This window comes from Podarcis vaucheri (assembly GCF_965113315.1).
Source record: "Podarcis vaucheri genome assembly, chromosome: 4".
Lineage (NCBI taxonomy): Eukaryota > Metazoa > Chordata > Lepidosauria > Squamata > Lacertidae > Podarcis > Podarcis vaucheri.
Window position 1 is genome coordinate 61,840,267 of NC_138762.1, and position 14,797 is coordinate 61,855,063.

Below are 14,797 nucleotides of genomic sequence, written 5' to 3' on the forward strand. Positions count from 1 at the left end.
TAGTGATATAAATAATGACTTGGGCAGTGCATCTGGCAAGAGCCACAGAGACATATGGCCCTCACCCAAGAGCCCATGTTTATTTGAAATGGTTGTCCTGCCATAGACACCATTTGAGAGCCATCCTCCCTGCCAGAAGTATGGTTCACAACTACCTTGGTTGCTTCTGCACCACCAATAACTAATCCAGCAGTTGGGGCCTCCCGACAGTGTGAAGATCCTATTGCTCACTGCTCTGATATTTACTTTAGTGGCACAGCATTCACAGTATCTTCAAAAGAAAGCAAACCAAAGTAGACTACAAGTCAAAGTGCACTTCCAATGCAGTTCTTCAAATTGAATGCTCCTATTCTCTTTCAGCCAAATTAAAATGGAAAAGGCACAGCATTGCTCCCTTTGAATTCTTCAGCGCAATGTACTGCCTGAAGCTACTCAGCAGGAGCCGTGACTGTGCCATTTGAGTTCCAGTGACTGAGGAGTTGGGTGTTGAACGGTTCACAGCAGGATTAATGCACCACAAGTGCCTCATCTTTGGACTGAACCAGAGCTTTATGAAAGAAGAAGAAAGATACAGTCAAGGCTATACTTCAAATCTGCTTCACATCCTACTCTGACTAATGTACTTTAAGGCCTGTATCAGGTGTGGCTAATGTATGACCTTCCAGATGTTTGGACTTCAATTCCCATTATCCCCAGCCAGCACGGCCAGTAGTCAGGAATGGCATGAGTTGGGTTACACCTGACTGGAGGATCTCAGGTTAGCCTAGCCACCCCTGACTTAGATAGAAAACAAATACAATACAAAAACAAAAAGCTGAAAGAAGTAGGTATGCACAACTTAAGGAAAGGGATGAGGGTGGTGATGGATATTAATATTACAGTTTTCAAGTGCTTAAAGGGGGTTTGGGGTAAAGGGGAATAATTGATCATTCAATTCCTTACAACAAGGAAGGAGGTTTAAGTTAAATATATTAGCAGCAAACAGCTTAAATCTTAGTGCAGTGCAGTTACTTGGTAGAGGCTATTTTTAAAAAGTTTAGTAGGCACTAACAACCCTGTTTTAGGGCACAGATTTGATTATCTGCTTGATAGCTTTCAACTAACTTAGGAATGTTCATTAATTATTATTCTCTGAAGGTGTCAAAGTCATGGGAAGAATTAACTTGGTTATACATAGAAAGGTAGGGTGGTATCCAGTTTTGCCAGCACAATGAGACTTCCTCTCCTCTCCCCACACCCCCTCAAAATCTACTCTGCAGAATCCTCCAACTCCCTGGAGCAGATTTTTATACTGTAGGGGGAGGCAAAGTTACGTTGCGTAAGTGGAGGCCTGCTGCGCTAGCAGAATAGCAGCACTGGATGCGACCCTTAATGGCAACTGCTTCCTCTGTCCAATTGTTAATGAGTGTCCTGGTTGGAACATGCCAAACAAATGTCTAAAGGGGGGGGGCACAACCGCTGAGATTTGTGGAGACTCTTGAAATGTTTATGTCAGCAAATTCTCCTGGTCTCTAAACCACCCCCACCCCCAAATAGCCATTCTGCTTCTGAGTGAGGAAGTAGGGATTCCTTAACTGCTTATTACCAAAGCCACTTCTGGGAACCATTCAAGAATATGAACATGCAGAACTTGGAAGGGAAGGTAGCTGGAACTAATTATTGTTGCAGCTTGTCTGCAATCTGACACCCATCCCCTTTGCATCTTCCAACCATTACACTTACTTGAAATGGGCTTGGACTGAATTGGCTGGCCTAAACAGTATCACAAAGCACTTTTGGGCCTATTTACTAATCACATTTCTCCTGTGAAAACGCAACCATGTCTTGAAATAATAACAATCCACAGGAGCTGCTTGAACTAGGGTTTTGTAGAAAATTTTAAAAGAACTTAATCCATCCACTCAGTCACAGTAGGAAACACAATGATAAGAATCGCAGGAAAGTGCTGAATGCATTTATAATCCGTTTCAAGAGAGTTGAAAGTCCAAGTTGACCAAAAGTCCTTGTTTTCCCTATTTTACATGTGCAAATTACACCAGGAGCTGTTCCATGGCAGGTTGGCTTTCATCATTACCACCCTGTAATTAATTGTACAAGCGAAATACCTGGAGTTATTTCTGTGCCTACGCATAGCCCCTCTCAGAGTCTTCGCTTTCCCATGCTAGATCTCAGCATTAATACACCTTCCACAGAATCCCCAGGACAATCAATCATTCTTTGCCAGAGAAGTTGCTCCTCCCCTTGAGAATCCATCCAGTCAACTTCTTTGCCGTTACTGAAACCTGGAAATTGCAAAACATGGCAAAGGTCAGCGCATTTGCCACCATCGGAGAAATATACTGATTTTTTTTTTAAAAAAAAAAAATATGCCCAATGTATTCTGTTCTATAGCCTCTGAAATCTGTGTTTCCTTTTCATGTAGGGGAAAAACAAAACCCATATCTATTAAAGAATGTAATTAGATTAAGTCTAAAGGAAGAGAAAGGTAAAAAAAAACCCCCAAAACCCAAAACTAGTTACTTTTAAAATGAATTTAATGGATATGAAAATAGAGCAGGTGCATTTTAAGGATGAAGTGCTCCATGTCTTGAATTCCCACTTTTCAAATTAATGGTAAAAACAACAAATGAGCTTTAAACAACGAATGAAATGTGTGCTTCACCTTCACGCCCCAAAGCACTGCAGCATTTAAAAAAATAGTATCATATTAAATTATACTTGGGGCCTGTAATAGAATCAGTAAGCCTGGTGGGATAAAGTCTTTAAGTCCACTTAAAGGTTGGAAGAGAAGGCCAGGCAGAGTTCTTGGGGAGGGGGAAGCTGACACGCACTAGAAATGAAAACAACAAAAACCTGTTGATTCCTCCGTGCCCTTTTGACGTCTGTCCAAATAGTTCCCCACCCACCAAAAGGAGGCAAGAGACGTCGCCTGTCTAATCAAATCACTACTCTTACCTCCTCCACGACTCAGGCGAACGCCTCCCAGGAAGATATTACTGGCAAGGGACTCTTTGTCCCAGACAGTGAGTTCTACGCAGACGTTCTGTATATCTCTAGGATTCAAGCCACTAAAAGTGAAAGTATGGTTCCAGTGGGGATTCACGGTCTTTTTTATTACTTGGGTTTTGTGCTTAGATGCCTTGTTGTTGTCAGGAAGCAGGTACCTAAGGGAGAGAAAAGAGTTAGACAGCAGTTAAGACGTTACGGGTTTGGTTTTCATGATACAAGCAATCTAAATGACAAGAGAGAATCACTACAGTGGTACCTCCAGTTACAAACTTAATTTGTTCTGGAGGTCGAACCCGATCATAACATGAGGCACACTTTTGCTAATGGCGCCTCTCACTGCCGCGTTGCCAGTGCGCAACTTCTGCTTGTATCCTGGGGCAAAGTTTGCAACCAGGAGCATCTACTTCCGGGTTAGCGGAGCTCGTAACCCGAAACGTTCACAAGGAGGGCAGTACGTAACACGAGGTTCCACTGTAATTTAAATGACCAAGTTTTAATGAGTGTAGGTTTAGGAGCTGGTTCCTGAGCATTCTTTTTTCCTCCTCCACCCCCATCCTCTTTCCCTTGTGTAGGGAAAGGTAAGTCAGGACTTACCTTTGGGTAGTAGTCAACTAAGTTCTACTCAGAGTACAGTGGTACCTTGGTTTGCAATCGCTTTGGATTACAACCATTTTGGATTACAACCACATCAAACCCAGAAGTGTGTTTTGCTTTTTTTGGGATTTTTTTGGGGGGAGGCCCCATTGGCGAAAGCATGCCTTGGGTTACAACCTGTTTTGGTTTACAACTGGACCTCCAGAACAGATTATGGTTGTAAACCAAGGTACCACTGTAGATGCAATGAAACCAATGAATATGATTCAAGTTAGATCCATTAGCTTCAATGGGTCTACTCAGAATAAAAGTTAAATTCTACCCAGGGTATCTAGCCCAAGTGACAACAAAAAGGAAATTGTTAAATTGCTGAGCTTTTATCAAAAATATGCAACATTAAAAAACCATGCTCATTAGTAGAGGTTTGGAAAGAAGTCAGTGCAACACCAGGGGATAAAACAGTGGGACATCAGCATCAGTAATTGGTAACTGAACAGGAAGCAAGGGTAAGAGCAAATGCAGAGTTCTCATATGATGTAAGCAGTGGGTTCCTCCAAATATCCATTTTGTACCCCATGTCATCCACTGCAAATGGAAGTATGACATCAGCCCCACCCCAGATTATTCAGAGTGTTAGTCACAATGGTGTTTCCCCAATGTATGATGTGACCACTCAGTGATTTCTCTACATAAAGTATTGAAAAGCAGCAGGAAGGACGTCAAGGAGCAAGGACGTCAAGGACTTGTGTTTATTCCACACACAGAGAAATTAAAAGTATATTGTTGAATAAAAATGTCAGATTCTATGCAGAAACATCCAACATCCACAGACATGCTAAGGAGGGGGGGGGAATACCCTTTCACAAACGTGTCAGAAGTGCCTCCTGACTTCACAGCTGTTAAGTTCTTGGCTTCCTTGATGACAACTTCTAATATGCCTCCTGGCGGCAGTTGTGGATTTGCCTTCTTTTCCTTCTTAGAGTTCTTCTTTCCTATATTAAAAATAAACCAATGGCGTAAAACCTCTTTACCCAGCTTAAAGAATGTGTGTATAAACACTTCAGTATTTTAGATAACCCACTGCCATCCCAGATTAGAAACTTCACACTTATCCCTATGGCTCACCCAAACAACCATATTAGCCTGCCTAAGCAGAAAATAACTTGCACACCATGCATTCATATTTCTCATCTAAAAGTCTTACTTAACTCAATAACTCATCTCTCAGCATTACATACATCAAGACATATCTTTGTTCGTCCTTCCATCTCCTGCATTAGGTCTTAAATCTGAATAAAAAGACCTACGGACCCAAACATGCCTAGATAAATATGATGCAGTTTATCAAATAAACCAAGTAGCCATATTTAGCTTCTATTAAAGTAAATTAGCAGATGTCATTGACAAGGTAAACGTGTCTACAAGTGTGATATCTCACATTTAAAGGATTGATAATAAAGGGATGGACAAAGATAATCAAGAGCACTAGATCTCTGCCCTGACCAAACTGCATGACAGATTATTCTTCAATTAATAGGCCACAAACATTTATGGGGTGGTGGTGAACTGGAGCAAAACCAGGATATAATAATGTGGGTTGCACCTCTTGACTGCATGAATATAGAAGCAGATCATGTAAAAAAAAGAAGAAATGCATATTTTGCCCCTTTATAGAGAAGGTGATACCTGTCTCCTACAGATATGTTTAGCATGTGTCTGTAGTATTCTGTGTACTGTACAATGAAAATACTAAGCCTCCTTAGCCAAGAAGAGCCAAAAATCAAATTGTAACAAAAGGCTGAGGAATTGACAGCTAACAATCAGTTACACTCGTTTAGGAAAGCTGACACATCCTACTTGCTCCCAAAGGTTTATTGTTGGGGCTGAGTACTTCAGAAAATTAAAAACGTGTAGCTAGAAATTCCTTCAGAGATTGGTAAGTAATTGAACAGTAGGTAATTCCATATTCTACATCCTAGCAGTTTTATGTCTGCACAAGATGACAAATTTCAAATCATCCAGAGAATGCTGGATGCTCCCATCTATATTTACCTTGAATTTCTCCTAGGGGAAGTGTTAAATTCCTTTCAGGGGGGATGTACCGTAAGACAACTATCAACTCTCCTTTGTACTGAAGACCTGTATCAGCTACAACTTCCATCTGAAAAGGTGAAGCAAAACAGAAGTAATTGGAATCTTCCTTCCCTGTTTGTGTTACATGTGTGTGGTAAGCAGAAGAAAGTACATGCAAATGGAGGAAAGTAATACTTCCTGAACCTAATACAGAGCTGGTCAGATCTAAATAACCAGGGACCCATTAAGCTGCTGAGAGAAGGACAAATTGTTCTGGAAGAGCTGTAGAAAAGGTAGCTCATGAGATCTTCTGTGCTCAATCTTGCAGTGATAGCATGGTTCACATAGCTCCTTGCAACAACTGAAACCTTACTAGATGGGCCTAAAGTTCATCTAAGTTGTCTCTGATTGTGGCTAGTTCCATGCATGAAAAGTGTGTAAAACTGCACGCTGCAGAGAAAGTTGAGGAGGGGGTAGACTTCCCCACAATCTTTCATAATAACAGGGCCTGAGGTCATTCAGTGAAGTTGAATGATTGAAGATTCAGGACAGACAAAAATGGAGTACTTCTTTACACAGCACATAATTAAACTATACCCTCTACTGGTACAGAGTGCAATGGTGGCCTCCAATTTAGCTAATCTCAAGAGTTAGCCTTATCTTCCATGTCTATCAATCACTTAGCCATGAAGGCTACATTCCACCTCTAGGGTCAGAGTGCTATGGCACTTATTTCCTGCTTGTGGGCTTTTTGAGCACATCTGGTTGGCCACTGTAGAGGGTCCTTTAATCTCACCCAACAATACTATTCTTATCTTCTTACAAAGTAGTAGATAAAGAGAATGAGCTTATATTGCAGATATTTCAGGTCCTTCATTTCCATGGCCTGCTGTTTGCAAAAAATTGGCTTCCACTGAGGAGGTAAGCCTGAACTGTGATTCATAAAGCACCTTTTGTTGCTGCAAACTCACCTACGTGAAACCTAGAAACCATCTTCAGTTTAAGCCAATTGGCATTCCTCACCTTGGGCTGAAGCATGAACCATTCATCAGCTTGATGTTCAAAGTTCCAGGAGTCCAAGGGTATCTCCACTTCTCCTAGAAAGCTGTTATGCCCAAATCTGTCATAATGCCAGACAGAAAGCTGCAAGGTCCGAGTCTCAAGCTGTGTATGGCTGATGACATACTAAAGAGGGACAAGAGGCCAAAAGAAGATTACAGGACTGTAACAGAAGCCTTAGGAGTTTTAAATTCAGGAAGGTGCCAGCAGTTTATTTCAGCGAAGTGAAAAAAGCCCCTCTGCTAGGGCAGACCAAATCAATCAGAGGAGGTTCTTAATAGGAAGAGATCTATAAAATGCAATTGTTCTCTCACAAGCCTTTTCTTTCTTGCTGCTGCCACTTTGTATTATTTCTCGTATTATTTCATTATCAAACAGTAACCACCACTGATGGAGCTTCTTAAAATACCCCTTTCAACTCCCCCCCCCCTATATAGCAATGAATGTAGATGCTGGAAACAATTAACCTTTCCCCTTTGTCCACTATTTAAAAAAGGAAGGAGAACTGACAGATACTACTGAACTCTCTAGAAATCTAGTTACTTTAACTTCTGCACTGGCTTCGCATTTTCATGGTTTCTTCAGATCATGAAGCCAGATTCCCCGCCCCCTTTAAACAAAAGTCTGAAGGTATCAGAGGACACCAGGAGACTCTAGGGAGTTATATGATTAGAAAGCAACCAAGAGCAGGCATGATCTAGCAAAAAAATAATAAACCAGGAAGAGAAATATACTTATTCATGAAAGTGTCACAAAGAAATATGTTAGGAAATTGAACTTCTGCTCTTAACTTCCATGCTAGGTTTTTTACTTAGCACTAATCCAAAACACCCATTGCAAATCTTGCAGGGAAAGAATCGAGAAACTTGTCTATACTGTATTTGACAGTGCACTGTCAGATATGTAGAAATATGACAGTATCATATTATTATTATAAGGTGGTATATAAATAATTTTATAAATAAATACATAAATAATAAGAGAAATTCACTTTCTAAAAGTTCCACTACTCTTCTCACAAAACCCCTAAGGGAACTGTTTTAACTCAAAACAAAAACAATTTTCATTGCTACTCAAAGTATCCAATTCATCACATGATCATAAAGGGAACATGGAGATTTTCAGTGGCTCTCAGTTCTCACCTTCAGTGTTTCATTGAACTCAGGGTTAGTGCTATTGCTTTTAATTTTTGTCTTCCGTTTGCTTTGACGAGACTTGTCCGGCAATAAGTATGCTTTGACATAGCTGTAGATTGGGAAGTAAATCATTAACAGAATCCAGTAAATGCTATAATGCTACACACACTGACAAGAAACTCTTACGGCATGACTATAATTCCAAACCACAAGCCAAGTTGCTTGTGATGCATGAGAAAGGTCTGTATGTTTATTCACCCAGTCATGCATAACAATTTAGGCCTAGCTCTCACTGAGATAGTAAGTCTGTGTTCAAGCAGCAGTACTTCTGACTGAAAGTGATGGCTCACATGACTGAATATTCCTCCCTACTGAAAACAAAATAAATCCTCCATGCATAAAATGAGCATCTCAAGAAGTGTTCTAGACTACTCTGCTCCCTGACATGCCAATTTTACATACGGATGGATATGTGGAATAACAAGCAGCCTCAAGAGTCCCCACTTGCAGTCTGAACAGTACACAGCTCAGATACAGTTATATCCCACCCCACTCAGTTAGTACCAGTGCTTTTTTTCTAAAAAAAAAATATGTTTAGGGGTACTCTCATTTTGACTGAAGAAAATCACCAGGAAAGGAAATGAAGCCACCATCAGATTCACAAAATGTTTAGGGGTATGCGTACCCCTGTGTCCCCCCGGAAAAAAACACTGGTTAGTACTATGCCCTAAACTCCCAACTGATCTTAAATGCCATGAAAATTGCAAACAACTTCATCCTTTCTTCATATCCTGGCCAACCATAATTTAAACGAATCACAGCTCCCGAAAGTTGATTATTGTAGACAACTGCTAGCTGAAAAGCAGAAGCACATATTTCTAAACTCCTCATGGATGTGAGGGAGGGCAGGAGTGCATGTACAACATTCACCCCCTGTTCATTCAGGTAGTGGGAAATTATGGCTTCCCAGTTCATATGAACTCAGCCAGAGCCTTGTCTCATTTTGACTGCAGATTTGAGAATGTTAGACTAGGAAAGACTACTGCTTCTTATCTTCTCCAGTTTGCCGCTCACCCCCCCACCTCTTACATCAGTCTCCCAGTATCAGTATATCAGATGCACTGAGGTTTGGATAAGATAAAAGTGAGACTTCTGCTTTTCTCACCTTCTGCAAAACACTAAGAACCTGTGCAAGACTACTGGATGCCCTCCTTGCCAGGTGGCCATCCTAAGCAACTGGGTATTATGTTTTCTTACATGCTGTCTCACAAGTAAATATGACTGAATCACAAGACTATGTAAAAGGTTCTTCTTTGCTTACGGATCTGTTTTCTGCTTCTTTTCATCTGCTATGGCCAAGTTTCTGCATTTTTTTACCAAGATGTTGAGGGCTCCTGTTTTATAGCTGTAGTTAATTTGGAGACAAATTTCACCACTGATCTTCACGTTGCCATAGTCCCCTGTTTCACTATACACACTTGTCATACTATTGATGCTGGTCTGAAAAAAGAGGTGAGAGAGAAATAGTCCATCAGGCTGAGTCACATCTTTAAAAGCCGTATCTTGAACGGTACTCATCCTGCAAAAATTGCTTCTCTCCTATATTCATGGAAGATCTGACTAAGAAGAACTAGAATAATCAAATTTTACTACAGAGTGACTTACATGATAAACTTCATTGTGCTCTACGTTCATAATGCATTTCAATATAGGAAATGTTTTTTTCTTTCCAATATAGCTGAGATTGTTGGGAAAACAGCTACTGAAGTGTTATTTGATACATATATAGCCTGTCTTTCCTTCAAGAACCTCAAAGTCACTTACACAGTTCTTATAACTGCTCCCTTTTATCCTCACAACCATGAGGTGAGGTAGATTAGGCTGAGGTTGTGGCCCAAGGTCACCCTGTGAGCTCATGGGTGAGTGGACAGCTCCTTAGTCCTCACTTTACTACACAAGAAGTTCAAAAGTGAATAAAACCAGTGGCCTCAGGGCCAGTTCAGATTTTTATTCCATGCAAATACACCTGACCTGGTGCATGGGATCCTTCTGTGTTGGTGCAAATTACTTGGAAGTGCCAGCGCTCACTGAAAAGTGCTGATTCAGCTGTTACCTCACCTGTTTTGCTGCAAGTCTTAAGACCACTCAATAAGGAAAAACCAGCAAGCATATGAATTGGCATTCATGGAGTACTCAGTTCCAGGTCTTCAAGAACTGAGTTTATGTTTGTATTATATTTGAGCATAACTGGGGACAATAGCCAACTTCTTTCCACTCATATATTAATGCAATATGAAAGGTAAAAGGTAAAGTACTCCTGGACGGTTAAGTCCAGTCAAAGGCGACTCTGGGGTTGCGCACTCAACTCGCTTTCAGGCCAAGGGAGCCGGCGTTTGTCATGTGACCAGCATGACTAAACCTCTTCTGGCACAACGGAACACCGTGACGGAAACCAGAGCACATGGAAACACTATTTATCTTCCCGCCACAGTGATACCTATTTATCTACTTGGACCAGTATGCTTTCGAACTGCTAGGTTGGTAGTTATATTAATGCAATATGAAAGACTGAGTGCTCACTCTAGTTATGAGCAGCAGTTGAAACCTATTGAAAGATTCCCCATTTTAAAGGTGTTTTTCCCCCAAAGTCTATTATTATTTCCGTCCTCCTCCCCCAGTATGCCCCCCTGCCCCTGTCTTTAAATCCACTGAATATAGAAAACAAATATCAATTTTCTTTTTAATGTTATGATGTTATGCAACCACACACATCATATGTGAGGGTAAGGGGATTTGTTTCTTTGAATTAATGAGGCAATTAGTATCAATTATCAAAAATATTTTTAGTTATTTAAGCTAACTGTCTATGAAAATGGAAAGAGCAGCACAAAACAAAAAGGAGACTTTTGAGTTTCTCAGAAAAATGAGGGAACTTACAGTGTCACCATCTGCTTCTGGAACATTTAAATAGGTCCATTTCCTGTCAGAACTTGAAGGAGAATTCTTTAAGAGAAAGAAAAAGGAGGAAAGGAGGCAGGGAAAGGGAGAGGGAGAGGAAAGAAAGGAAGGAAGGAAGGAAGGAAGTAAGTAAGAGAGGGAAATGTAGAAAGGGTGAAGAGCAAAGTGTTCAGTAGCTGCCAGAAGAATTCAGAAATGCAGGGATCAGCTTTAGAAAATGAAGACAGAGAAGTCCTATTCCAATATACCACAAATATGTAATGAAGCGCTATGTACAGAAAGAAAACTGCTGGTACTTAAGTGAGCAAGTTATTTTTCTCCCGTAACAATAAACCTTAGGGTATACTCTCATTACCTCTTACTCTGCATCCAGTGCACTCCCACTACCAGTTTTTGAGGCCACATTCACATGACGTATTGATCCTGTAGCTCCTTGACAAATACTGGCTGTTCAAGGAGCTTTTTTTTTAAAAAAAGCTTCCATCTTACAAGAAAACTGGGTGCAAAGTAAGCAGTAATGAGAACATACCCTGACAACCGTCACACAGAAGAGCACAGCAGACTCAGGAATAGGAGTTTGGGGTGAGGGAGAAAGCTGCAGGAGGGGAGAAACCAAAAACATCACACATGTCAGAGGAAGAGATCCCTGTTCTCTCTCTGATGTGAACAGCACTGTGCAAAAACAGCTTGAAACACAGCAGGGGGTGATGACCTCTCTGTGCTTCAAGCTGCTAATAGGAACTACTCTTAAACTATGTTCAGAAAATGTAATTTTATTTCTCTCTTGCAGCACAAGACAAACACTTGGATAAAAGGGCTTACTTATCATACGGGAGATGTCTATGGCAACCTATTTACAAATGAACAGCAATCAACATATTTTAGTCTTTTTTTAAAGCTGCTTAAAAAGGTAGAAGTTACCTTAAGTGCAGTTAACATTGCTGCTGTTAAACCTAGGGGTGGGAAGCAACTTTTGCTTATTCTTTCCTCTCACCGCAGCCCCCCCCCCCCCCAGTGTCACAGCCCACACCATTGGAAAGGTGGGGGACATCTTCTAGAACAGTGTGGGAGGTGGTGCTGGAGAATGGAGGCTGAGTTGGGAATCAGCAAACACAGCCAATGGGATCCCTCCACTGGGGCTGTGTACATTATTTCCCTACAAAGAATGCTGGGACATGTGGACAGATCTACATTTTTTAGCACCCCTAATAGAATATGATTCCCAGGATTCTTTGGGGAAAATAATGTGCGTGTACACAGCCCAGGTCAAAAGCATTCCCCGGATGAGTTGAGCACCACCATACGCAAAAGGCAAGTCTAGATCAAACCCATGTTATTTGCTGGATTTAAACAATAAATAAAGGATCAAGTGGCATGGTCAGCCTTCTATTTAAGTCAACACTTTTGACATTTTAATCCTAAATACAGCTTGCCTGATACCCAGAATCTTTTCTTGTAAGAGTGGCATGATTAGCAAAATACCCATGGGGCTTGGCTTCACCATCGCAAAGAACTAGCCGCAGATTGCTGGTCATATTACAGCTGTAGATGACTGGCAACAGTCATCCGTTACGACACTAAGAAATCCACATTGGGCTCAAGGATGTCTCAGGATGTCAAAACTATTTATCTTCTGGGCTTCATTCAGACAACAGGCAGAAACTGGAGCACTGGCTTAAAGGGTGGCATACGCTAAACTGGAGATGTACTGGAGGTCAATTAACCAGGATCTTCCATGATTGAAATGAAAAATACTATTCGCCACACCCTGCAACTGGATAGAGCCCTACCTGCAGCACCAGGGGAAGGGGTTAAATATTTTCCTTCACAACATTCCCCTTAACCACAGGCAACTGCTGTTATTTTTCCTATTGGGAAAATACTAGTGCTTGTACGTTTGCCTGGGTAAAAAGCTTCTGCTTGTGGGAGGGGATTTTAAATCAGAAAAACAGTGCTGGGGAAAGGGTTAACACCTCCCTCTCTGAGCACCATGGTCTTCATCAGATCCAACCCCTCCCCTAAAAAAAATTACTAAAGAAAAAGAAAAAAGCAACTCCTGATCATAGGTCCCTTACATCACATTTTGTTTGGCCTTTACTGTGAGCCAGATGAAGAAAAAATGTCAAAATGGGCCCGTGTATGATACCATTGCCCAGCCTTGAGGTTAGACATATGAAGTGATCTCATCTGACGTGCACACGGTTTTCAAACCTCCTCACTCAATGAAAGTTGCTGCAAAGTGTTCTTTGTCACTGCCACAACCTGGAGTACCAGGTGCAGCTAAGAATCCAAAAGTAGTCTAAAGCACTGAGGAACACAGGCTGAATCTCAATAGATTATGGGAATCTTTCTCTCTCCAAATATACCAGAATGATACAGTTGTCAATATTTTTACAACTAATAATAACATAAAATGTATAACAACAACAACACACTGAGCAGCATACAGCATCAGCACACCCCAGCTTTGAATAAACAGCACCCATCCTACTGTAATGTTAACTAAAAACTCCCTTTTTAAAAAAGTTGCTTTCAGTAGGCACCCTTAGTTCTTGCGCTTCTCTATTCTTTAACTCAAAGTGAGACAGTGGGGTGTTGATGTTTTTCCCAACTCCCTCTGCCGTGTGTGTATAGCCCCATTACTCAAGAACTCCTACTGTGTCTGTCTTGTCTTTCTGTGCCACGGCATACCAAATTGTATAAAGTCATTAGCAGAGGCATTTAATAACCAGAAACTCAAATTAGTGGAGCATAACACTATGGAAATAAAACCAAATGCACTAAGAATGCCATATATTTACAGGTAATAAAGCTCTAGCGCACTCTCGACCTCTGTGGATATAGAAAAACTTGATATCCCCATCAGGAATGCCATTCCACACCTTCTGCCAATAGGTTTCCACTGAGGTCTGTCTACCTTCTGTGACCCTCATCCACAGTTGATATGCAGGCCCCACATGACATAGAACTGTGACTAGATGCAATAAGAACTCTCTTACCCCGTAATCCACATCTCCAATTTGTCTTATACCTGCTATGTCAATATAAACAGTTTATTCAGCAGTTTTATTTTTCCAGATATTCTGGATGTCTCCCAGGCCATTTACATCACTGGAATTGTATTGTTTTCCATTTTTAGTTGAAAGGTGTGCCAAACATGTTACACTTTGTATTAAAATGTATTAGCAATCTGAGCTCAGGAAATTAAATTATGTGCAAAGAAAAACAAAAGAACTCTGCAACACATATAAATTATGGAAATTATATAGATTTTTGTAATTTCGCTTATACATAGCATATTCCAATTTTGTTAATCAGGATGGGCAAAGATATTGAAGTGTCCTCCCTCCTGCAAGAAATAATATTCAGTCACCTGCCTGGCTCTTCATCAAAGAACGCCCACCAATTTTTAAACTTATCCATGTTGTTTTCAAAACAATAACACAATAGCAGAAATTCTAAGGAAGCTGAATTCACCACCAAATTCTGTTCTTCCATGGAATTGTGATACACACACACCCTTGGCCTTATTATGCAAATCAATCTAGAAACCCACTTTTGTTTTATCTTGATTATATATTGTCACAAGGCTTGCAGAAATAAACATCACCACTTTTTGCAATAGTGGCTTTTTCTTCTTCAGGACGAATATATTATATACAGAACTGAATCTCTTTCTACAAAAATATATGTGAAACTATAGTAATTCAACAAGTATATATCTATTATCTAAAACACATTTATCTTTGTAATTGGCTTCCCTGGCAACAGCTACTGGCTACATCCCTACATACATCAACAGAGATATAATAAGTCATCTTTAAATAACTGCATTCTTCTCTCTCCAGCTGGGCTAGCTGCCCTGGTTCTGTCCATTGATAGAATTCCAAGATTCATTTTACATGTTGGAGCCTTAAATCATTCATGCTTTCAATGCACAATCTAAACAATAGTTTAAACGCCTCTCC

General features: G+C 40.6%; 1 protein-coding gene across 4 annotated transcripts in view; it reads right to left on the reverse strand.

Annotated features, from left to right (window-relative positions):
* Window positions 1-1,932: 1,932 nt before the first annotated feature.
* SYTL5 (synaptotagmin like 5) overlaps window positions 1,933-14,797 on the reverse strand; it is a 64,378-nt gene continuing 51,513 nt past the window's right edge. For 3 of the 4 annotated variants that reach the window (XM_082219948.1, XM_082219949.1, XM_082219950.1), the window contains exons 11-18: window positions 10,809-10,874; window positions 9,193-9,371; window positions 7,878-7,980; window positions 6,700-6,861; window positions 5,656-5,764; window positions 4,460-4,595; window positions 2,956-3,164; window positions 1,933-2,282 (exon numbers count right to left, since the gene is read on the reverse strand). In XM_082219948.1, coding sequence (XP_082076074.1) covers window positions 2,140-2,282; window positions 2,956-3,164; window positions 4,460-4,595; window positions 5,656-5,764; window positions 6,700-6,861; window positions 7,878-7,980; window positions 9,193-9,371; window positions 10,809-10,874 — 1,107 coding nt within the window. In that variant the 3' untranslated portion in view covers window positions 1,933-2,139. The remainder of the gene's footprint in view (window positions 2,283-2,955; window positions 3,165-4,459; window positions 4,596-5,655; window positions 5,765-6,699; window positions 6,862-7,877; window positions 7,981-9,192; window positions 9,372-10,808; window positions 10,875-14,797) is intronic. The other variant, XM_082219951.1, reaches the window with a different exon arrangement.